The following is a 24811-nucleotide window of genomic DNA, read 5'->3' on the forward strand; positions in this document are numbered from 1 at the left end:
CAAGCTGGCGATTGTACAACACTAGTCATAGATAAGACGATGCAACATGCACCATATCATAACTGGAGCAGCACGGTTCAAACAGACCAGTTCAAAGAGCTCGAGTGCGTGTAGAGATCGGGGTTTGAGTTGAGGAGGACAGGAGCTGGCTTCGGGGCAGGTATGGCAACTTGGCTGCACTGTGTGTGCTCCGACAGATGCATCAAATGCAGCCAGCGCGTGATGCTGCAGGCCTGCACAAAGTACGATGATCAACCGTGGTGATGTGTGTGCTAACCAGATAAGATGCCATTGTTTAGATAACAGACAAACGTGGACAGCGGGGTTGTGCTGCATCATTCGCCCCGGAGCGAATTTCCTCCACACAACAACAAAAAAAAACGATCGCGATGCCACCTGGATGATCCGCGTGCGCTCGGACTCACCTTTCGAAAACCAGCCGGATCATAAAGATGCAGAATGCTAAAGGACACGCCAGATAGAGATCCTCCGCTTGCGGGAACGTCGCTTCATCTGTGTTTTTTAAGTCAGCCCAGGTTACATTGTGCGGGAGCCAGAACCGCTCGTTCCAAAACCACGCCAAAATACCGGCCATCTCCCTGCAGCAGACACCGTGACCGGGCGGAGGGGAAAGAGAAATCGATGGCCCGCTGTATCCCGGAGGTCTCTCGCCGGCGATCTGACCGTGCAGACTCAGGCTGATGTTGAGATATATCCGATTGAGATCGCCGTCCGTCCGCTTCCCCTCAGCTATCCCAGTGTCGGGAAGTAGACTCAATCAGCTCCTCAGCAAGCGATTGGTGCGTTGAAATGTCATGCAACACAGTCGGCGGACGTTGTGCCGGCTTCTGGACGAGGTATTTCATCAAGGTAAATAAAGCATGTCTGCGTCGCACCTTTTGAGAACCACTCACGTTTCCTTATGAATGGACTTTTTTTTGTTTTTGTTTTGTTTTGTGTATTTCGATAGTTTTACACATCTCGCTGTTAAGATTATTGCAGGAAACCCACAATGGCCAGGTGAGATATTATTACCAAATTCCAACTAAACGTTAATATTTTTTAATTTATTTTAAAAAAACTGAAATGTAAACGCAATGTATATGGCAACGCTTTAGAAATGTGCTTCAAACAAGACCAGACGCCATCATGTTGGCAAACTACGCCACCTGCTGACCGTTTGACAGCCTGTTGTCGACCTCCGGGAAGTAGAAATCAATACATTATGTGACCTATTCTGATATTTTGTAAGTGAAAGAACACCAACGCTTTTTTTTAAAGCATTCGTTATAGCTTGGGGGTACATACAAACTATATTCGTGTATGATATCTTGAGGCTACAGTTTGTGTTGCTCTTGGATTATATTGAATTATATAGAGGTGTAATATATTGTCCAACCATTTATATCAATTGGAAACGTATTCCAATACAAGGCAATTCATCAGAACTACATACTCCAGAATTACCTAGAAGTTAAGTCAAAACAGCCTTCAACAGTTTTAACAAAAACGGAATATCATAACTTCATTAAGGTATGATTCATTGCATACATTTTAAAACACATATTCATATTCTAATCGATCAAAAACATGAATCGTATGTCTATTTTACTCTCTAATTATATACAGGTACTGTATATGCTCACATCTCCAGTATGGAGCAGTGGTGTCATCATACATTACTACTATATAAAGAGTTGGTGGCGCCATCTACTGGCCAGTGTCAACAACGTCTCTTGCAGTCTGGACTACATGTGACATTATGAAATCGTCACACATACGTAGGCCCTATTACTGTCTCACACAAAGAAGCTGCCAAGTCGTTTTGCCCGATACTAATAAATCAACTTCACAGCCAGTGCTGTGATATAATAGTGTCTCAATAAATGTACCGACACACACACTTAGTTACAAACAGGATGCCTCTGAATCTCCTGAGATGATATTATATATTGACTTCGATCACTGTCTTTCTGTGTGTGTTGAACATACATCCCTATCTACGGCATCGGGCCTTTGTGAAGTCATGCCGCTGGTACGGCAACGGTACAGTGTGTGTGTGCGCGCGTGTGTGTGCGCGCGCACGTGTACTATCCGTTATTTTCCGGGTTGTGTGTCTCATCGCAGGCGGTAGTTGCTCTGTTGCAGCCGCCAGATGACATTTGTGCTGAGGAGGTGAGGTCAAATTTGACTCTCTCTCTCACTCTCTCTCTCTCCCTCTCTCCCTCCCTCCCTCTCTCCCCCCCCCCCCTCTCTCTGTCTGTCTGTCTGTCTGCGAGAGAGGCGTCTAACTAGCGCAGAATCATCCTCATCATGGCGGATCAAGGCGAAGCTCCGGCTCCTGTCCTCCACCCTCAACCAGCGCTGACAACCAGCTGGCCAATTACCAGGGAGTCGTACGAGCTGCAGGAAGTCATAGGTTAGTACCCGGAGACGTGATGAAGGCTGTAAATGATCACGGAGAAGGCATTCCGCGGCTGTTTGTCAGCCGGGAATGAAGATGAGGGGCCTACCGGCTTTTTTAAAGGATATATAACGTTATATATTCAGTAGCCTCCTCCAGTGCTTTGCAATGCGGATGTTACCGGAGACATGCGGTCTACATCAGCTGTGTTTGTGACCCTGATTCAGTCAAATCTGTTGAAATGCAGCTTACTGCACGTGGTTGTAAATGTCACTTTCCCTAAGTGCGATCTCAGCCGCTTGGATGCCAGTTTATGGCACGTGTCCAGTTTATTAGCCATTAGTAACATCACGGATGCTGTGTAAAGCCCACACCGTGTTGTTTCACTTGTGTTATCTGTGATGGCACTTACTCAGAATTACATAGCTCATCCCATCAACTCAAGACAAGTGGCCGTGTTTCAAGTGTAACTTGTACTCAATAGGCTAATAATTCTACATGTAATAATGTTCATGATCATTGCAGTCATTATTATAATTGTAAGGAAAAGTATTTCAGCATCACTAAAACTGAGTTAAACCTAAATGTGAGAGACTCGACTCCTTGCAGGGCTGTAACTATTATTTTTTTATTTTATTTGATTGAACTTTTATTTTTGTTTTTATTATTATTATTATTTATTACTATGGATCATTTTTCACATGAAATCATTTAGTCTGTTAAACAAAAAGTCTCACAGCCGAAGAGTGACAATGTGTCTTTGATGTCCAACCAAAAGTCAAAAAAATATATTTAATTCACAATCAGAGAAAAGCTGTACGTCTTTACATTGGAGGAGCTGCAACACATTTTATGATATTTTCCTTCATGACCTAACCGACTACCCTAATTGTTGGTGATTCATTTTCTGTAATTAATTAATTTACCTTTAAGCCATTAAAGTGTCAAAGTGGCACATTTAAGTGTCAAAGGCAGAGTGAATTCACACAGTTTAACTAGTTTATAAACAGAGTGAGAATAAACCCAACATGTAGTCTCTGTGTTCATTAACATGTTTGACCTTGTGGTTGATGTGTTTTTGGCATTATTACTTGGGAGACTGTGTACGCGCCTATACATTATGAAATAGTTTATATAGTCTACTGTAGTATCTTCTGTGGTATTTTCTTTCTGTCATTCAGCTTTTTCGGAGTTCAAAAAAGTTACGTGTTCCAGCATAAATCACTGAATGCTCAATTCCAGTCTTATCATGAATCGTTTATTTTTAGAAATATTAATTTCTAAGTAACCCAACGATGAAAATCTCAAACGTACTGAAAAGGCCCAAAAGGAAGTTGCCTGAATATTTTTTGCACATGCCTACACAGTGCAGATGAGCACTATCATTACCGATAAGAAGTAGTGCCCCTGCTGTGTGCTGCTGACTGCGGTGAGTTGTTGACCCCTCCCCCCCCCCCCCCCCCCCCCCACACCTCTGTTCTCATAATCAACTGTTAAGCAGTCAGAGCTCTTGTGTTCTCTCCTTATCTACCACTAACAGTTGGAAAGCAATATGCCGTGTGTCACAGCTCCTTCGTGTGAACAACTTCCCCACTCCGGCGTGGCCTGATTTGCAATGACCCAAGTAAAAAAAGTGCTGCACTCAAAGTCATCTTATGTCATTGTCAGCCAGCACACATGCAAGATGAATACCATAACATAAACACAAAACCAGAGGAACAGAGGGGCCAGACACATACCTGAAAGTCACAGAGTGATGTTCAATTGAGTTAAGAGATAATACGCTTCCAGCTGTGAGTGCCGTGAGTCCCTCTTTGCTTCCTAACCACTTGGTCTGTACTCTGTTGTGCCTCTGATTCCAGGCAGCGGGGCCACAGCTGTGGTGCAGGCAGCCCTCTGTACCCCCAGACAGGAGCGCGTCGCCATAAAGAGAATAAACCTGGAAAAATGCCAGACCAGCATGGATGAGCTATTGGTGAGTACAATAAATACAGGCTTATTTTCTAAGTGGGTGTTTTTGTATTACTATCTAATGGTGCACTGCTACCTTTTGTGTGATACATATAAGTATTGTTCCATGTATGCCTGAATAACCATATTTATTCATACACCTCAGAGATTGTAATACTGAATCATTGGCTGAAAGGTTGTGTACTATGTTGTAATAGGTCCTATTGCTATGACTTCTTTTGGATTGTTACAACCAAAATACAGGTTGTTCACTCAAATCTGTCCATTCTAACATCATTTTTCATCCGGTGGTTTCTCTCTCACAATAGAAAGAAATCCAAGCTATGAGCCAGTGCTACCATCCCAACGTTGTCACCTACTACACCTCCTTTGTAGTGAAGGATGAACTTTGGTTAGTCATGAAGCTTCTGAGTGGAGGTAAGCTCCTGCTGCCGGATCCTACCTGTGGCTTGATAATACATGAAAGCTCAGTGAATGTGATGATAATACACATTTGTGCTTTGATCTGCCGATGACAATATAACAGCTGTCTGGGTTATAACTCCCTATTACTGGATACTTGTTTCAAATGCAAAACGCAGTTATACACTGGATGCTAATTGTCTTTTGATTGAGTTAATTCATCATATACCTATGATTCAAATGATTGTTGAAAAGTGATCTTTGCATAAAATAATCAAATCGAGCTATCTCATGAGCAATTAACCACTGGCTAAATATCCTAAAAACATCAGATCTAAATCTGTAAAAAGTCAACTTTCAGCACAGTATTTAGACTGGCTTTATTTAAGTCATAATGAATCAGTAGCACAGTCTTACCCACTTTAATCTTCTGCCTTTTACGTTTCACCGTCTAATGGACAACAAACAATTCACCGGAAGCTGAATCATTTGTGCTTGGATATTGATTGTGTGATGATGTGTAACATTGCAACTGATTTGTGTTTGTTATTAATATGTGAAAAATAAACTGAATGTTTTTGTTGTTCCGTGGTGTCTGTTTAGGCTCTATGCTGGACATAATTAAGCACACAAACAAAGAAGAGGACAGAAATCGAGCGCTCGATGAGCCTATAATTGCTACTATATTAAAAGAAGTTCTCGAGGGCCTGGACTATCTGCATAGACATGGACAGATTCACCGGTAACACTTTTAACATTTTAACTGGTTGATGATTAATTTTTTTTCGAGTTTTAAGACAACTTAGCAATAACAATCCCAGTTGAAAATGTACAAATGTATAAACATAAAAAAATGTTGGCACTCTCTGAATAAGAGAACAAACACATGCCTGAAGTTATAAGAACGTGTAAAATGAGAACCAATCAGGTAATTATATGTATTGGCAAGCAGTGCAGTGGTTGTGTTCTCTGAACTTCAAGGTCACTGAGAGGCTCATACCACTACCAGCCCCTTGGGCAGAGTTCCAGATGGTGGTGGGCTGTGGTGGGACTCGTTTACTCCAACGGAAGAATCAATGCTGCTCCACATTACTTTTTTGTTGGACTGTGTTTGTGTTTTGTTGATCTCAGGGATGTAAAAGCTGGGAACATACTACTGGGAGAAGATGGATCAGTTCAGATTGCAGGTGTGTTGAATGTGATGCTCTCTCTGTTACGGTTTTATTTAAGTTAATGCAACTAAAAGCATGACTTCCAAAAAGATGGAACTGAATTCACAGATTTTAGCAACTAATGAAGAAGGTGATGTATATTTAGATGAGGTTACCTGTCACACATTAAGGACACATGAAGGTAGTTTGACACTCAATTTGGAATTTACATTCATATATATTGTCTCTTTCATGTTTGATGAAGAAAGCCTTGACTGAAGCGTGTTTATTTTGACATGCAGGTTCGATTTGGGCATGAACGTTGTGTTGGTTGTTTATCTATATTTTTTAGATTTTGGAGTAAGCGCATTCCTAGCCACAGGGGGAGATATGACTAGAAATAAAGTACGAAAGACCTTTGTTGGCACGCCATGCTGGATGGCGCCGGAGGTGATGGAACAGGTGAGTCTATCTATCCATACAAAAAGGCAGCTGCTGGTAGTAAAATGAAGAGAAACACATAAAGATTTATGTGTATTTGATATCCCAGATTATTGTAATTCTATACCCACAGGTTCGAGGCTATGATTTCAAAGCAGATATATGGAGCTTTGGAATTACAGCCATAGAGTTAGCAACAGGCTCTGCACCCTATCACCGCTACCCTCCCATGAAGGTGAGTGTTCTGGATGTTATTATAGGGTGTTATTTAATCAGTGTGGTGTCCTAATCACAGCTATTTGTCTGGCTTTTACCAGCACTCTCAAAGGAAAGAAGAAAGCTGCGACCATGAACTCATAGCTTCCTGAACTTTCCTCTAAAAACATGAAGACGTGACACATTCCGACTTGCTTCTTTTGCCTCAAATTGGGAAACTAAACAAATAATCAAGAGGCAACCTTTTATCCAAAGAAATCTGTTACTTTCACTTTCTCCAACATGTCTTCTACAGTTTATTTTCCTCATCTACAATATTTGTGTTGCTGCTTAAATGTGAGGGTGGTTTTGAGCATTTTTGTGTGTGTCTTTTAGGTTTTAATGCTCACCCTACAGAATGATCCACCCACTCTAGAGACGGGCGTAGAAGACAAGGAAATGCTAAAAAGATACGGCAAATCGTTTAGAAAGCTAATAACTATGTGCCTTCAGAAGGATCCTGCCAAAAGGTGAGCACCACTTTCCATATTGCAACGGAATATTTCAGTGAAGAGAGCTGGTGCAATTTGTGATCAATAAAAAGCAGCTGGTTAACATTCAGAGAGAGCTGTGTTGGGATGAATTTTCAACAGTGTACTTTTCTCTCTATTTAGGCCAACAGCCGCAGAGCTTTTGAAGTGTAAATTCTTCCAAAAGGCCAAGGTATTTGTTTGATCCATCGTTTTGTTATTTCGCTTGTGGCCTCATGCCAACTCCAACAATGATTTAGCCCTGTATGTTGAGGTTTTTTGATAATGATGGTTATACGTAGTTTGATACATCAGCCAACATGCAGTAAAAAAGTCTACACGGCCACTGTATTTGTCATTGTGTACTATTGCAGAAATAATGATGGAAAAAGGAAAACTTAAATCTTTCCCTCAATTCTATATCTTTTGCTGTGTTCGCACTACGAGCGTCATAACAACAGGCTCCACCTCATTTTCAATGGAGGCCGGTGACATGAAGCTATAAACTGACCCTCAACACTTGTTGCCGATAGCACTTTCTTGTTTAGCACTTTAGTAGCACTTAAACGGCACGTACGGATAGTACTATGTAGTTTAACGTTATTGAAGAAGTTGTACTTGCTTGATTCTTGTTGTTCTGAGTTTGGACTCATGGTTTAATGCACTTATTGTAAGTCGCTTTGGATAAAAGCGTCAGCTAAATGACATGTAATGTAATGTAATGTGACGGGCTACAAATCAAAGTTGAGCTGGTCTCAACTTTTTTTAGTGCTCTAACAAAGTGTTGAAGCGTCAACCAATCATATGTCCGAGCAACACAGTTTCCATTCAAACTGGTTTAGTCACCGGACTAACTTTAACATTTTAAAGACAACACTTAACCTTCAAACTTTCAAACACCATTCAAACTTCAAAGCAAATATACTTCAAAACAGAATAAGGTTTTTGGGTTTTGATTAATTGTGTCTGTCAATTCACACATTTTAATAATGAGATTTTGATTTTTTTCTTGCAGAACAAAGAATATTTGGTTGAAAAGCTTTTGTGTCGCGCACCAAAGATTTCCCAGAGAGCGAAGAAGGTATGTTCACACAAACAGTCCCTGTAAAATAACTCCGTTATTGACTAAACATGAACAAATTATGGCAGAGTGCTGGGATCGACTGAAGTCCACCGGAGTGTTGCATTTACAGTCAACACGAGCTACGCACTCTGACTTTCTTAAGTACCTTAAACACTTTATGCCTAAACTGTTGTGTAGCTCATGTACAAATATGGGCCACTGCAGCAGGAGAGTCAAACGGCGTAAATGGACTTACATCTTCCATCAGTAGCTCTCAGTGCAGCTCTCTGTGTGTGTGGCACTAAATGACAAACAGGATTAAATTAATTGATAACATTAGGTAACACAAAGGAGCACTTTATTGTCCAGGTTACTTGCTCAGGTGCCCACTGGTCACAGTTTAATCGGAGGAAGTGCAGTTTTCAGGCACAGCTGATATTGGCTTGACATAACACTCCGCCTGGATGCCCAGGACAGGAGTGGGATCAGAGGGCCATTGCCGGAAGGCAGAGTGGCCACGTGGAGGGGTGGAAATTCACTGACTGCTCGGGAGTAAATGGAGGGCATGCTGGATAGCAGGGCTCCTACTGTGTGTGACGTTAATGCTACACACAGACAGGACAGGGTGTCAATAAAGAGGGAGGCAACTGTTGTGGGAGTGGCACGATGTAGTTGAGGTTTGTTGACGGGCAAAGTGGTAACTACAGGCATATTCTGCAGTGACTACAATGAATGGAAAAGCACTTATTGCTAATTTATAAAGTTTTGTTAATACAGTGTGTTACAGCCACCACAATGTGGACTGTATTTACATCGCTGAATCAAATGATGTGAAATTGGATCTAAAACGATGGCACTTTCCCAAAATGGAAATGAACAATTACTGAATGCTTACTGTTATTAATAGACTTACATTTTTATGTGTGAAAAATAGACAGCCTGCACAGGGAATACAGCCAGGTAATGTTTGATTCTCTGGATGAACTGTACGAGCCAAAGAGCCAGTGTCCTTGTGGCTTGGTGCTGATTTGACCTACAGGGGTCATCAACATTATTCATTCAGCAAACATTACCCAAAGCTTGCAGAGACAAGCAACACTGCAGAAACATGGTCACCGCAGGATGCCGTGACCTCTTTATATCAAAAGTACTGCAGCTTCACTCTCCTAAAATCGTGTCCAGTTACTCCCAAACTTGCTTGATCTACTTCTGAACTGCCCATTTTGCACCTTTTTTCCTTGGTGTAATTGTTCTGTTCCTGTAGTTTTTGTCTTGTGTTGTTTTGTGGGTAGAATTGCACGTGTTTACATATATGACATATGCATGGCGCACACACACTGCAGCTTTCCTGATTTCTGTCCTTGGCTCAGTCCGTATAATTGTGCCACACATGAAGTTGGTGCTTTGTGGTTTGGGTCTGATTCAAGTGATTTATTAACAAGTATTTTAGCAGGTTGGACACTTCGGTGGGAGCAGGTATTTAAAACCCATCACTAGTGCAGGTACCAGTTACTACCTGCAACCTTTGCGAATGGAGACATGAACATAACCATTTTAATGTGTAACAAACTGAACTGGACTGGACTGCTTGGTGGAAACACAGCTTTAAAGCCAGACTGTTGATGGTAAATGAAACCCAACTTCTCCTTGAACATACTCCAGTGAATGAAAAGGAGATGACAGATCCTCCAGTCAGCTGTCACCAACAAAGTAATTTGAAATGAATACTTGTACGAAAAGGAAGGAGAAACTAGGAAGGGCTTATAAATATGAATGTCAAAAAAGATCATGTTCGTAGTAATTTAATATGAAATTATGAACTGCAGGGACATGTGAGTTGAGTAACCAGCAGAGGGCACCCTGACACCCACAATATTGTCTTCATTGTTTAAAGATTAGGCATTCTGGCTTACAACCAATGTGAGCTTGAATAAATGATTTGTTACTTAATGACAAGTTGGAATTTATAAGAAGATTGATATTGAGTCAACATGTATGGCCCAGTGTACAAATCATTGTGTTATACTGATTTAGTCCTGTATGGAAGGTGCATCCGTTATCATCAGTTATTGTTCTCTATAAATCCTGACATCAACATCTATCAACACTTTCACATTCTGAACAATGTTTCTATTCATACTCGAATACATGTTCATACATTTACAGCGAGTACACTGTACATCAGTACATCTGTGTCTGTTTTGCTCAAGGACCCTGGGCAGGACTGAAGGAACCTTGACTCTGTGTCTATGACAGTACCACAGCGTTGGTGCTTCTTTAACTTGACCTTAGTGTAACGCCGGGGCATTTAAATGGCGCTCGTGTTGCTTACAGTTACATGTATGCTGTATTTCCTGTAACACTGGTGTTCTCATATCTCACCTCTACTGCATGACTTTTGCCTGTTTCTTGCCTTACACACTACTCCAGACTGTAGAGCTGCAACACATGACTTACCTTCTTTATGCTGGTAACATTCAAAGTCATATTACTTCTGGTGTTTAACACAATCATATTTCTCTCTCTTACATGATTTATGGAGTCATAAATTATACCCTTGTACTGTGCTGAACTCACTGTGCTGTACCCAAGCTGAGGCTACTCAAGTGGTTTCTATTGTGGTACTGAGCCGTCAGTTACTGCCAGCAAAATGTAAATCACCAAGGTTGTGATGACATTCATACCAGTAACCTTTGAAAATGAGCCAATAGTATGTACAACCTACAATATTGTTCATGTTGTTAAGAAAGATTTTAATTATTACTACGTAACAAATTATTTCGTTTTTAAAATAAACTTTTTTATTAACAGAACACTTTATTTTTTACCGGTGTATGCTACAATTTTATTATGTTGCTACGTCAAAGGTTTTTTTCAAAAATATTTGTAGATTTTGTGAAATAGCAAGAAGGTTTGATATAAATAGATGAAGTGTTATGTTGCTATAACAAGACATTATTTTTTGTAAAAAACAAAATCATTTGGTATGTAGTAATAACGAGAAACTGGCCAGATTCTTTGGTGGCATCAATATAGCAGTCAGATTTATTAAACCGACTAAGTGAGTTGAATGTTGAATGTTGATGTGTGTATGTACTTTTAATGTTGCAAACATGCAGCTGGGGTGGCCAGTTGTTTTTCTCATTGAGGGGATCCTTTAGTTACATCAGCTCATCGCAGGGGTTCCAGTGCTCTAATTTAAAGGCTAGTAAAACCTACGAGAATCATGGGTAAACCACAATGTACACGCACGTGTTCAGTTAAAAACTATGAATGACGTCATTAAGTGTGCTGGCTGTGTGTCCCGGTCCAGGTGAGGAGAGTCCCGGGCTCCAGTGGCCACCTGCACAAGACAGAAGATGGAGACTGGGAGTGGAGCGACGACGAGCTGGACGAGAGCAGCGAGGAGGGCAAGGCAGCGGTGAATCAGGGCCGGGTAAGAGGGACTCCACAAAGGGCAGCCTCGGCAGTGGATATTCTTTCATATTATTATTTTATTGATTCAGTTTCATTTGTCATTGTCACACAACTACAACATGCACATTTATATTCAGACTTTGCGTTATTAAGTATTGTTGCGCGTCTAACCTGAAGACCGTTCTGTAGCCTCCCCTCTGTCTTTGACCCTGTACATTCCTTCCCTCCCTGATCAGTACGTTCTTTTTGGAGAGCAGATGGCTTATCTCTGCCTGTCATAAGGTCGCTGTAATGAGCTGGAAGATTTTGAGAGAGGAGGAAGTAGGCAGCCATGATCAAAGAGCCCTTTGATAAAGATCCCCAGCTTTCATATATGATGCAACACATCATATGTTACCAGAAGTTGTGATTTAATATGATTTAAGATGTTGATGATAGTATTTTAGAAAAATGGGTTTTTAGTTTCCTTTCATCGATCACAGGCTTTTTTTTATTTATCAGAACTTGTACTGTTCTTTTTTCAGAAAGAAAGAATAGTGAAAAATAGATTTGGACTGAAAGAGGGAGAAACGGATATATGAAAATGAAAGTGTACATTACAAGTTTTTGCTCTTTGAGAAACTGAAAAAGAAAATAAATCATTATTATTGCCGTGTGATATGAAAATGTAAATCTGTGTTTGATTTTTCCCTCCAGTCACGAAGGGTCAGAGATGAGGCCAAAGATGTAAGTTAGCACTCTCATATACCAATTTTAAATTGCAATTTGAATTATAAATACCTTTTTTGTAAGTCAAATACACAAATATACCGTACCTTTCTGCTGCTGTATAACTTGATAGCATGGCAGAAGGTTATATTTGGAAAAGCAATTAAATTGCCTACTTTGGCTGTAGCTTGTGTAAGAATATTGAACTTAATTATGAATGTTTATTGCACCTCACACAGTTGTATGCAGTTTAATCAAAACAGTCAAGCACCTATTTTAGAGAGTCTAACAAAGCCAGCAAAGTGCTCCTCGTCGTTTTTAGATGACTTTCTTGTGTCAAAAAAAAGATATATCATACATATATGTATGATATATCTTTTTTTTAAATCGTATTTCTTCTTTCCAAGGATGTAATAGCATTTTCACAATAATGCCTCTCATTATGTTCCTCCTAGAATGAGGAGAATGCCAACAGTATCCCTATTGAAGGGTTGTCTATTCAGCATCCCCAGGTGAGGGATTCAGCAGCAGCAGCACTAATTTGTCATGATTCAATGACCTTGATGCCACAGTGATTGTCTGTGTGTGTTTGTGTACATCCATGGGCGTGCAGCTGTGCTTGTGTGTGACTGTGCACGCATGTAGGGAGGCGGATACGTGCTTGTATACTTGTTTGAATGTTGGGTCTCATGGAAGGATGCCTGCCCACGCGGTGCCCTGCTGTATCTCATCTCAAGATTCACTGCCGTTGCAACCTATTTTCTCAGGTCTTCTTTTAGAAAAGAAGCCAAAGCAGTTTGAGGTGTAGTCTTGTTCTCTAGTCAGGAATTAGTTACTCAGTCCATTCTTTGCCATACAAAGAGACAATTAGTAATATGGTATTGATAACGGTGATAGATTATTGTACAATACAACGTTATGTATTGTACCAATACTGATATTAGATGTCCGCCCAATACTGGCTCACTTAGCTGGATTAAATATTGGTGACAGTGTGATCTAGCATTGGAAACCATTTTCTTAATAAATACCAGTACATTTATATCTATGTATTTATTTGTTACATTTTGTTTTACAAAGTTACTGGTGTTGCCGCAATGATAAAAGAATGATCTCAGTCTCTTCCACACAAGTGAGGCATCCAGCTTCTTAATTAAACACTGGTATCAGAACCGTACTCGGTATTGGACGAAATCAAAAGCCCGGGTATCGCTATCAGGACTGACAAAAAGTCAGATCGCTGTTCCCCTTATGTATTGCTCCTTTTCTTTTCCCGTACAACTTTTCCTGCAGCTGCGACAAACGGGAGACATTTTTCAGAAAAAATAAACCACATGGGCCAAATGAGCCGTCACTAAAACATTTTACGACTATATTTTTCGTCTTGCAGAACCTCTTGCTATGCAGTACAAGCTGTGCGAAAAAGCTTCTTTCTCTTTTCAGTTTAACATTTTTTTTGGTTTGTCTGATCTCTCAGTCCATCAGTGTGCCACGTAAACTGCCTCATCATCGGATGTTTTCTCATACAGGTTGAGCCGTTTGGGAACACAGCCAACATGGAAGGTGCTTTGAACATGGTGCTACGGCTAAGGTGAGACAGACGTTTTTTTTTTCAGATCGTTTTCTCAGTCATCAGTTGATACACAAGGCAATCTTCAGAAAAGCTTGATTTGGTTTCTATGGAGTAAAAGCTGAAATGCAGAAAATTACTTATTATTGTTCTGCATGCATCATCACTCCGCTTCGACCTAAACATGCAGGCCATTAATAGACCTAATGGTCTTTGCCTGCTAGGGGGGGGGATCTGGCATTGTCATGGATCCTTTCGTCTCCCTTTGCTTCTCCGGTTGTGTCGTAGGGAGGAGTGGGTTACACTCCATTGGTTCTCTGGCTGGGCTCCACAATCTGCTTTCCTCCTTTCATGGCACCCTTTGCTTCTTGCTTTAGTTTCCTAGACGTTGCTGTTCATCACGGACATATTTTAATGGCAAAGTGGAGGCTTGTTATTTGGCCTCAGTATGATCAATGTAGACACTTCCTGTTGGAAGACAACCAACTAAATGTAGTTCCCTCTCACTTACATATGTAATAAGGGAGTGCAGGGCAAGTGTACAAAATAAAATACCTGTTTATTATATAAAAAGACATCATCTCTCTTACTAAGTCAAACACACCAGAGAAAGACAGAGGACATTTTAAGGGATGCAACACACAGACAATAGTGCATTTGTTGACTGTCACGGATCGAAGACCAGGGACCCAAGCACAATGGACGAAACGGAGGTAGTAAGAAATAATCCTTTACTGAACAGAATATTTTCAGGACAAGACATGAACAATACACGCTGGAGAACTTGGTCTCAAAACACAAGACAATCTGGCAGAGGACAAGTGCAAGTGAGGGAACCCAAGTAGTGAGTGACTAACGAGGGAATGGGTTGCAGGTGAGATGGGCGTGAGAACCAGGTGAAGGGAATGAAGGATGATCAGGTGTGAATGACAAGAGAGTTAATACATTACATTACATTACATGTCATTTAGCTGACGCTTTTATCCAAAGCGACTTACAATAAGTGCATTAAACCATGAGTCCAAACTCAGAACAACAAGAATCAAGCAAGTACAACTTCTTCAATAACGTTAAACTACAGAGTACTATCCGTAAGTGCCATTTAAGTGCTAGACAAACAGATCTAATGAAAACAACTATTAACAGAAAGAAGGTGTGGAGCTGAACTGTTACAGTTGACAGTAGCGTTGCCTGTAGTTTCCCGGTGAACAGACATCTGAAGCACACTGTGCAGGCAACAGGGGGCAGCTTTGTTATTCTAACCTGGTGATTCAAATTAATTGTCAGTTTTGATTGTTTGATCTTTTTAAATTCCTTTGTTTGTGACCTTTATAGCTCAAACACAAGATGCATATTAAATGTGGTTATATAAATTACTACTATTAAAACATAAACTCTTATTGCAGCTCTCATTGAATGAATACAATAAATACTGTTATCCTGTTAACTTCAGAACAAGCTTATAAAATTGTGTCAAAGCAGAGTTGGGTGGAACATCAATTCATTTATACAAAGGAATGCATTCACTATATTTAATATAATCCCAGCATTAGGCTGTCAGACCATCTTTCTGGTCAGCTAATATATGCCCTGGTGGAATACCAAGGCCTTTCACTAGACACTCATCATCACTTTGACATACTCCCCAGTATGACATAAGAATAATAATAATGATGTGTTTCTATTATGCTTTATATTCCTCTTGACTCAAAAAAATACACTTGAAAGACACATTATATTTGATGTAGCAGCAGGATAGAAAATAAAACATTTGAAAGGATTAATAACATATCAATATCAAGCCTCTCTTTGTGTATAATTTATCCTGCAAATGCTGTTCTTCATACCAACAAAGTTATCTCCGTCTGAACAGCAGAGACTGACTTAGAATGAGTCGTTTTAGGAGCATTTTAGGATACGGGCAAGGGAGCTGGTTCTGAGCTATTTGTTTGGGATTGAGGACATGTTTCTTTAAGAGAATATCCACTATTCTTTATTGTTGAGAGTTTTAGTGGGTATGTTTTAAAGGTAGTCAGCACAGACGGTATTCAGATTTTTACATTTTCTTTGCCTGCGTTCTGGGGTAGGACAACAGATATATGGCTACAAATATTATGCAGTATTTAAATATTTTTAGATGTATTTGTTGAAATTCTCTTTACGACTCAACAGCAATCAAGAAATCTGATACCCGTCCAATGTTTTAATTCAGTCGGACACATGCACTCATTGCTCGTCACCAGAGTCTTCCACAAGCTGCTAGCTTAACAGCTGTGAGTACTAACAATAGCCATGTTCATTGTTTACGGTCATTTTGACAGGTTTACGTTCATAATTTGGGGGGAGTGGATTTGGAGAGAGGCCTGACGGGACGGGCTGTCAGTGTTTCCAACTTGACGACTTTATTGCTAGATTTGACAACTTTGGGATCCTTTGGAGCAGCCTGGTTTCTCCCATGTTGCCAACCCCAGCTTCCAATGATGGCGCTAGGCCTTAATTTAAAAGAGAAGTGTTCAAAGATAACTGTTTTTTAAAATCTGGAGAGATATATTACGAACACATTGGGAAAAACACAACAATTAACCCCAGTTGTCAAAATTCTAAAGTTAAATAGTGAATCCATGAAAATAATTGTATCTGAGAGGGCAAAATAAACAACGAGTTGTACTCCTCTCTATTCTAATAAGGGAGTTTAGCTGATTAGCATGCATTTATGGTAATACGATCCCCTCTGTTGCGGGAATGGGCAAACAGCAGCAGCATGATTGGAAATTTGTCAACATTTAGCTTGGAACTCATTCAATCTTTTTTTTTCACAATGGCACAGAGGTCTCCCGAGGAGAGTATTGTCAGCAGTTTGAAGGAGTATTTCAGGCTTGCATAATATGCTTGCTGTAGGTGCATTGTCATTGGAGCCTAAATTGTCAAAATAGCCCAGATGCAAACAGATTTCACTGAGCAGTTCAGTCTGAAAGTGACATTTGCTTGTTTTTATTAAGATTCTTAATAGTAATTCTAGTAACTAGAACTTGACAAATGTCATGATAGCTCCTGAAATGGCTTTAAAACAACGTTAGTGCCTGCAATGTCACACATTAGCCTGGTGTTTACAGCTTGCTGCCATCTCACTGTTAGTACAATAACAAGTCCATGAACCCTCATCGGTTATCAACCCTCGGGATGCACTAGCAATTAGTTAAAATTAATTAACTGGATGTGACCTCTGACAGGCAGCTTTCTTTCCAGTGCCGAGGGGCGGCTGAAGAAGGGAAACCCCTGCCTCACGCAGCATAAGCAAAGATATGATCAGTTGAGATGAAAAGGGAAGACAAAACAGAGGACACAAAAGAAAATACCTCCAATATCATTAGTTAACCCCTGCCAGGAAAACTCACCTTTTTAAAATATTTTTTTTTAATTAAAACCACACTTACAGGAATCCTACACACCAGCCTGCACCCTCTCTAATACACACACCCCACAGCCTAAAACCTAACCTTTGCTTTATTTCACGCTTTTCCCATTGTAGGTACCCACTGCATTTCAACCCTGTCATCTCAGCCAATGTATTTAGTTATACCAGTTGGCTCCACTGCCACCTCTGTGAAAGCCAGCAATGCTTGTCTGTAATGTATTGACAAGCCATACCCGGTGTACACCCCCCTCCTCATTCCCTCCCAGTCTCCATTATGTTTGCCAATGCAATGTTTATTGAAGCCTTTATCTCAAATCACAGACCTGTTTAGTGGTGAGAAAGCAGTATGATCACGCTGTACCTTTTTGGTTTCAAATTGATTTGCTATAAACCTGTCATATACATATTCATCTCACAGATGCAAGCCAGTTCACAATGTGTCAAAATTAAAAAGTAGGGGTTGGTGGGGGGGCTAATGCTAATTTTACTACTGTTGAACTAGAGAAACATTGACTCCTCAGAGTGGTATTTAACAAGGATGCAGATTTTAGGCATGATTTATTTGGGAAGGATTTTGATCCTCTTTACGTACATGTTGCCTTGACAGCCTTGGCAATGTGCATACTCTGCTTCCTCTGCTGGGAAAAGAGATGCTGTTTACGTCCATCTGCTCCACTGCTGCTCTGCTTTTTACTCTGATTTGTTTCTTTTTCAAAATGTAACTCTAAAGTTGATCCACAGCTAAGCTGATGGTAAATTGTCGCTCCCACTCTGTTGTATCGACTTTCTACTCACAAACTCATTGCAGATATGTCTTTACTTTTGAACGTGTTGAATTATGGCTCTAATCTCAACTGAAAGAAGGTCGTGGGCTGGCCGTGGTATTTACTCAACCAGTCTACAAACCTACGAACGAGGTCTTCTCCTACCGCACTTCTTTTGAGCAGCACGACACATCCTGCATTTATTACTGCTACTCACCCGACACACACACATTTTAAATGTAAGTGATGCTGATGCTGCAAAGAGGCTGGAAGGCACATTTCATTGATGCAATCAAGCAAGTTTGATTGATACGTGCCTGTTTTTCTTTTGACTGTGGTCTAGGGTTGAGGATATGTGGCACCTCAAAGTTGCAGCTACATTATAGCAAAAATGTAAATCAAATTGAGTCACATCTAATATTCACATAATCTCAGCGCACATCATCTGGACAGTTAAATGCATTCAGATAAGCAGATGTCAGCATTTCCTGCAGTTCTTCATGTACAGTTGTCACGACGGGGGCAAAAAGGGCAACGCGGGGTGTAGCCAAATGCACCAAACAACACACAGACAAAGATTGTGACAGGCTGGTGTACAGAGTGGAGCAAACATTTGACAGTTATTATAATATTTTCCCACAACAGTGTCTAAAGTAGAGCAAATATTGGACTACCATTTGTCAGGTGAACACAAACACAACTCAAAATTAATGTTAATGTTGCTGCTTGATGAGTAAATATATCACTGTTAGCAGCACGTTCATCACATCAAATGTGCAGTGTCTTTTGTACAGTATTTTTTTTAAATATATTTTTCATTCTTCATATTTCTATTATTATTATAGTGTGTTTGTTTTGTACCTCTGTTGACTCGGAGAACCCTGCAAAAATAATTTCGATGTGTCTGGACTGCTGGTCTAGGCACAGATGGCAAATAAAAAACCTTGAACCTTGAATTGATGATAGTATGTCAATGTTGTGTTTACAGCTTGTTTCCACTGCCCCCAAGTGGCCAGAAACAATAATTCAATGAATGCAGGATCAGCCAGTTCACTGAAGTCATTTACACTCAGCCCCTGTCTCGTGGTGTTTCCTAATGTTCTGCAGCTTCAGTCATGTCTCTGCTTCCTTTAAAAGTTGCTGCTTGTTTTTGCTGCCACAGGAGACCCTTAAAACGTCAACTGTTAATATAAAGATGCAACAAATGTAGAGCTGACATTTTTGATACGACTTGTGCAATCATGCCCTTCTGACTCCTCTTTCAGGAACTCTAGAAAGGAGCTTAATGACATCCGGTTTGAATTCACACCCGGGCGAGGTAAGAGCTATATGGATTTCAATGTGCTGTTAACCTTGCGATAACGTCTTTGTGCGCTGTGAATTGTTGTGTGGGCAATGGCAGTGTTTGTGCTCTTGACAGTATCTTATTTAATATCTAACACAATTACCCGCTAAGGGGAATGCTGCAGGCCTAATATTTGCCAATGTATTCCCTCACTAGACACAGCTGAAGGCGTTTCCCAGGAACTGTTCTCGGCCGGCCTGGTCAACGGGCAAGATGTTCTTATTGGTAATGTTACACCTTTTTATTCTGGTAAATTGTGTCGTCTGAATACATACTTATACCGTTTAGTACCGTAAAAAAACATCACTTAGAGAGTACCAGCATTTCCCTAGAAATGCCATTATAGTTTTATTTCATTTGGCAAGTCCATATAACCTGACATAGCTGAAATTGATAGAAATTATATTGCAGAAAAAATGGGATCATATATATTATGTATACTTTTTTACATTCTGATGTTTAAATATGCAACTAGCTGCTTCCACATCTAAAATTCATGACAAAGAAATTATGGTATACAAATTCCTAAATAACAACCCCTAGAGACAAACAATATTATAAGTTATAATTTATTGATTAATAGGCTTGAGTTGAATAGTTGAATATCTGACCACTCCCTATATACACACAGACACATACTGTCTGTGTGTATATAGCTATTTAGTAACACAGTTCTATCATCTAAAATCAACCTCTATTTCAAACCCATCTTCTATATTCCTTTCTTTGTTAGTCACTTTCTCCATAATTGAAATCATACTTAAAACTGTGATTCATTGTTGTAGTTCTCCAGATTCTTAATATATCATTTCTATCTTGAATAGTGACAGTTGGAAGTTTTCCTATATTTCCTATAACAGAGTTGTTCTGTTGAAAAGAAAGAAAGAAACTCCTCTATAAAAAGAAACTCCTCTATAAACTTCAAGAAGACATGTGTTTAATAATGTGCATTATAAAAGGCAATTAATATGTATTAATTTTCCCACAGTTCATCCAGCACTGCAAGATTAATCTTTTTATATATTTAGAAATCATTTTTGGGATCAAGAAATAGCTCATATTTATTTTCCAAGCAAATTCTCTAAAATAAGGTATTGATAGTTTGGTGAATTTCATCAGACATCTGTTTCCATTCATCTGTTATTTGTGTTCCCAGCTTTCTTACCACTTTATCTTTGACATTCCAGCTATTTAATACCATTGCTAATTGTATTTGTTTAATTTTTCATTGTAATTGCTCATGACAAGTGGATGAATATTCTTGAATTATTCTTTAAAATGAGTATTTAGTATATTTTCTTATATTCAGGGAACATTTGCCAGAATCTAACTAATCCCTTTTTAGCCCATGTATTTGGTAAAAAAATATCTTCTTTTTCTACTTTTGATATTAACACTAAGCTTCTGTTCTTCTGTTGTCCAACATGTACTAAAACGTGCTCTTTGTTTTTTAAAACTTGTTTGATGTTATTTGAACGTAATGTTATCGTATGCCCTCCCTCTACATGACAGTTGCTGCTAACCTTCAGAAGATTGTAGATGACCCAACTACCTACAAAGTGTTGACCTTTAAGCTGGTGAGTTTCAAAATGATTGATGGCTGATGATAACCTTCCTGGGCTGGTTCCGGTTGACAAAGTCAAGCCGTAAACTGCTTTTTGATGAAAGGTCAAGGGAGTAATGTGAGCGCTGGAGTTATTGGAAAGGCTTCAGCATGAACCAACTTCTGTTGCTGCAGGTCTTTGAGTTAATGAAACAAAGAATATATTTTAAGGATGTTGTGTTGGTGTTGCCTAACAAAAACTTCAAAAACTCCCGGATTGGGTGAAGAAAATAACTCCATCCACACAATGTCATCTAAAACACTTTAAATGTAACAATGGAGTTTCCTGGTACTGACGTTGCAGAGAAGACTGTTCTCCACTTTTGTTTAAAACACAGACAAAGACTAAATGTGCCATTATAATAATTCACCTTTGTATGAAATTTGAAAAACATTTGCGAAAAGAAACCATTTAAATTATTTGGGATTTGAAAAAAATATTTAAGTTCTGTTTTAATTGACCTTTCTGTAATTGTGGGTAAACAACATCTGTGCTTTGGGTCTCAGTGCTTTACAAAGGACCTTTCTCCATGTTTGCTCCATCAGCAGCTAGTGATTGTTGCCGGAAGACCAGTCTCTAGAGAGGCAGAGTGAGGGCAGTACGGGGCATCACGTAGATAAATGGGCATGCTGCCATTTCCCTATGCTGCTCCACTGCAGACGTTGTAAAATCTTCACTGCGGCTCAACTGTGCTTTTGTGAACCAAGAGTTATGAGTGCAGTGTCACAAAACCCAGGGAGTCTGAATAATTACCCTCCCTCGCCACAGAAACGGTTCATAACACCTTATGTAGGCAATTTATGGTGTGGGTTTCAGTAGAGCAACTTAATGACTTATGTGAACAAGAGGTCACCATAGACTACGGAGCTCACAAAGAGTGACCTGTTTTCACAGTCCCTCCATGTTGACCAGACAACTGCACAGCTCTCAGTCTCTCCCCAATCAGGTGTGAATTGCAAGAGGCCGGCAGGTGTTAGCCCTCCCATTCACACTGGCTTTTTCCACAGGAGAGCTGGATGAAAAAGAAAACGTTCCATAGACGGATCTAAATGCACACTGCTTTCAATTTGGCCTCTGCGAATAGCAACTGAGCCGCCTAAAATTGGGGTGAGATGCAGGTGCTGGAAGGTTCAACTGTCGAAAGAATAAATGTTGTGCTTTTTTACTGGGAGCTGGTACGTTAGAGGGATGATGCACCACAAGGCCACAAGTATGTGGACACCTCAACATAGTTCCGGCATGTTTGAACATTATAACCATGAGTTATTGTTGAACATTTTATTGCAAAATCTTGGACAATAATGCGCTGCAATAACAAGATCCATTCCTGGGTTTTACCCATCCAGCCACAGGAGGAGGGAATATGGGCAGAGGTGTTGGGTGATAAGGTCTTCTTGCAGTTATTGTTCATCCCAAAGGTGTCAGAGTGTTGGCCCGGCCAGTCAGGTTCTTCCACACCAAACCAGGAAAACTGTTTCTTTATGGACCTCAGTTCTGTTCTCAGGGACATTGTCATGTTAAAACAGGAAACAGCTTTACCCAAATTCTAGCAAAATGAATTTAGAATCACACTATTACATTAAATATCATGGTATAACAATTCCTCATTGGAACTAAGGAGACTCAAACCATGAACAGCAACCTCTGACCAAAAGTACACATATTGTTTATAGATAGATTTAAGTATATCTCTATTGGCCAGATGTTACTATCCACATTGAAACACACTCCCTGTCTCTATACAATTCTAAGTGTGCACTTTTACAAACCTTTTAGAACAATATTAAAATGTGCACAATCTAAAAATGATAGCTACAAAATATTAATTGTCAATAAATCTCATGAAAAGACGAGAACCTGCTGTGCGTTAGTCCATTTTGCAATACTTACTTTCAGTAATAATTGGTATACTGTTATCAATTATCTATAATAACTAATAAAATAAATGCATTTCATACTTATATACAAATGCAAAGTACGCTCCTAAAACAGCTGGGCACTGTTTATAATATAAAATGTTACTTAACAGGAGAACATTGTGCATTTGCACAGGATTACTGTTCTCAGATGCAGATTATACACATTTGAAAGGAATACAATATATATCAGGCTTTGGTTATACATAAACACTATTAGATGGTGGGATCAATGCATTGTATTTGTTTCTTTGTTCAGTTTAAAAAAATAAGACTTGAGTTTGTAAAATCCACATTTTGGGAAATAATACACGGTCGTTTCAGTCCCTTGATTAATCCAGGGTGTAACACCGCAGCGCTTCTGGAGATTTTGCGGGATTAGTTTTGTTGATGTTGACGAGAGTGTCAGGATGCGAAGTAGCAACGTGAACCCTAACCATGTCTTCCTGCTCATGCAGGCTTCTGGCTGCGACGACTCGGAGATCCCGGACGAGGTGAAGCTGATCGGCTTTGCACAGCTAAGTGTTAGCTGATGCCCTCTTCATGCCTGAAGCAGGTGAGACAGTGGGGAGACAGTTCAGGGCAGACAGACTGAGGAACATACCATCACTTCCTGAAACATCTCCCCCCACCACCCTCCCTGAAAACTCACACTCCCTCCTCCCTCACTCCTTTTCACCTTCCCTGACCCCAAGCTTGGCCACGGCACCACCTACACCTTCTTAGCGCCAACTTCCCTGCTTACTGTCCCCTGACCGTTACCTTAAAAACATTCCACCGCCTAGCGCACAGAGCGGGATCAGGAGACAGCCCAGGAACTTAAAGATGTACTCAGGTGGTGACACAAGGTGATTAAGATGTAGCTTTGAATGTTTTCTTTTTTTTCCTTCTTTCTTTTACTTGTTTTACATCACATTACCTTTGTGTTCAGCAAAGCTCTCATTATTTATTGAAATGAGAAGGTATTTTTATGTTTCTCATGCTTTTTTTTCCATAGTGAAAACAATTTGACTGGCATCTCACCAACACACTCATTTGTGATGTTTCCCTAAGGTCTTTTGGCTGAATGTAATATTTAGTTAATTTATGGGGAAAAGCACATTTTCATAACAACATACTGAATGTCTAAAAAGAGAATGATTTGTATTTCTGTGTCAAGACCTGTTTTACATTGACAAGAAGGGAACCATGTGCTCGAGAGTGCAGGATAAAAAAGAAGAGACCTGGATGCTACTGTGTTTAATTTGCTGCTCTTCAAAAATAGCTTCAGAAATGTTAGAGGTGCCTTGTTCATTTTTCTGTGCCTAAGAAAGTAGACAATGAGTGAGCATACACAAAGAGCCAAACCTGCTGATTACCATTTCAATTCTAATCAAGCATTCTAACTTAATGAGACAAGCTACAATGCACTTTTGGGCTGAGTGTGTGCACCCAATGAGCAAATGCTTAGCCCCTGGAGACAAGTTAAGCACAAGTAGTGCTTTTCAGACAAATGAAACGTAACAGAACCTGCAGTCATGGGATCAGCTGTCTTCAGATGACAGGTTCATTGACAAAACCACAACAGTTTAATTTTCTTGCACTGTCCTGCTGCACTACAAAACCCTTTGTTTCCAAAAATGTAGTAGTTACTAAAATGTACTGTATGACAATGCATCTGGGGATGAAACCAAAAGGCAACTATTGAAAGGGTGACAAGCCATTTGTTTGTCAAAAACAAGTCCAGCTCTAAATTATTTTTAAGTATTGAGATGGTAAATATAACTTCTACTTAATTCTTTATTATGAAGTAATTTATTGTGTTTTCTATGTACAGTATGTGTCCCATTTCAGCATATAACCCCTGTTCCCTCTCTGTAATCAGCTGATGTCAAATTTCTGACGAAAAGCCACAATAAAGAATTGCTATTATTTA

General features: G+C 39.8%; 2 protein-coding genes across 5 annotated transcripts in view; one reads left to right on the plus strand and one right to left on the minus strand.

Annotated features, from left to right (window-relative positions):
- cers6 (ceramide synthase 6) overlaps window positions 1–794 on the minus strand; it is a 14906-nt gene extending 14112 nt beyond the window's left edge. Inside the window, exon 1 of the mRNA XM_034561027.1 lies at window positions 426–794. Coding sequence (XP_034416918.1) covers window positions 426–595 — 170 coding nt within the window. The 5' untranslated portion in view covers window positions 596–794. The remainder of the gene's footprint in view (window positions 1–425) is intronic.
- stk39 (serine threonine kinase 39) lies at window positions 759–24811 on the plus strand. Of its 4 annotated transcripts, none has more exons than XM_034561023.1 (19): window positions 759–870; window positions 2284–2419; window positions 4267–4379; window positions 4684–4792; window positions 5381–5519; window positions 5909–5964; window positions 6281–6390; window positions 6503–6604; window positions 6961–7094; window positions 7239–7287; window positions 8110–8175; window positions 11471–11593; window positions 12271–12300; window positions 12738–12794; window positions 13812–13873; window positions 19297–19349; window positions 19533–19601; window positions 20889–20953; window positions 23355–24811. In XM_034561023.1, exons 2-19 carry the CDS (start codon window positions 2314–2316, stop codon window positions 23427–23429), a joined length of 1518 nt encoding a protein of 505 aa, XP_034416914.1. In that variant the 5' UTR covers window positions 759–870; window positions 2284–2313; the 3' UTR covers window positions 23430–24811. The 4 variants fall into 4 exon arrangements, with proteins under 4 accessions (XP_034416914.1, XP_034416916.1, XP_034416915.1 ...); XM_034561025.1 differs by having other exon boundaries at window positions 775–870; window positions 2301–2419; XM_034561024.1 differs by having other exon boundaries at window positions 777–870; window positions 2280–2419.

Source organism: Cyclopterus lumpus, chromosome 21 (genome assembly GCF_009769545.1).
Source record: "Cyclopterus lumpus isolate fCycLum1 chromosome 21, fCycLum1.pri, whole genome shotgun sequence".
In the NCBI taxonomy this organism is placed as follows: domain Eukaryota; kingdom Metazoa; phylum Chordata; class Actinopteri; order Perciformes; family Cyclopteridae; genus Cyclopterus; species Cyclopterus lumpus.

Excerpts from the sequence above, each read along its gene's own strand:
- stk39 (XM_034561023.1), top strand. The coding sequence starts at position 2,314 with ATGGCGGATCAAGGCGAAGCTCCGGCTCCTGTCCTCCACCCTCAACCA. Across the intron at positions 4,380-4,683 it reads CCAGCATGGATGAGCTATTG|AAAGAAATCCAAGCTATGAG; the intron begins GTGAGTACAATA and ends CTCTCACAATAG. Across the intron at positions 11,594-12,270 it reads CAGCGGTGAATCAGGGCCGG|TCACGAAGGGTCAGAGATGA; the intron begins GTAAGAGGGACT and ends TTTTCCCTCCAG.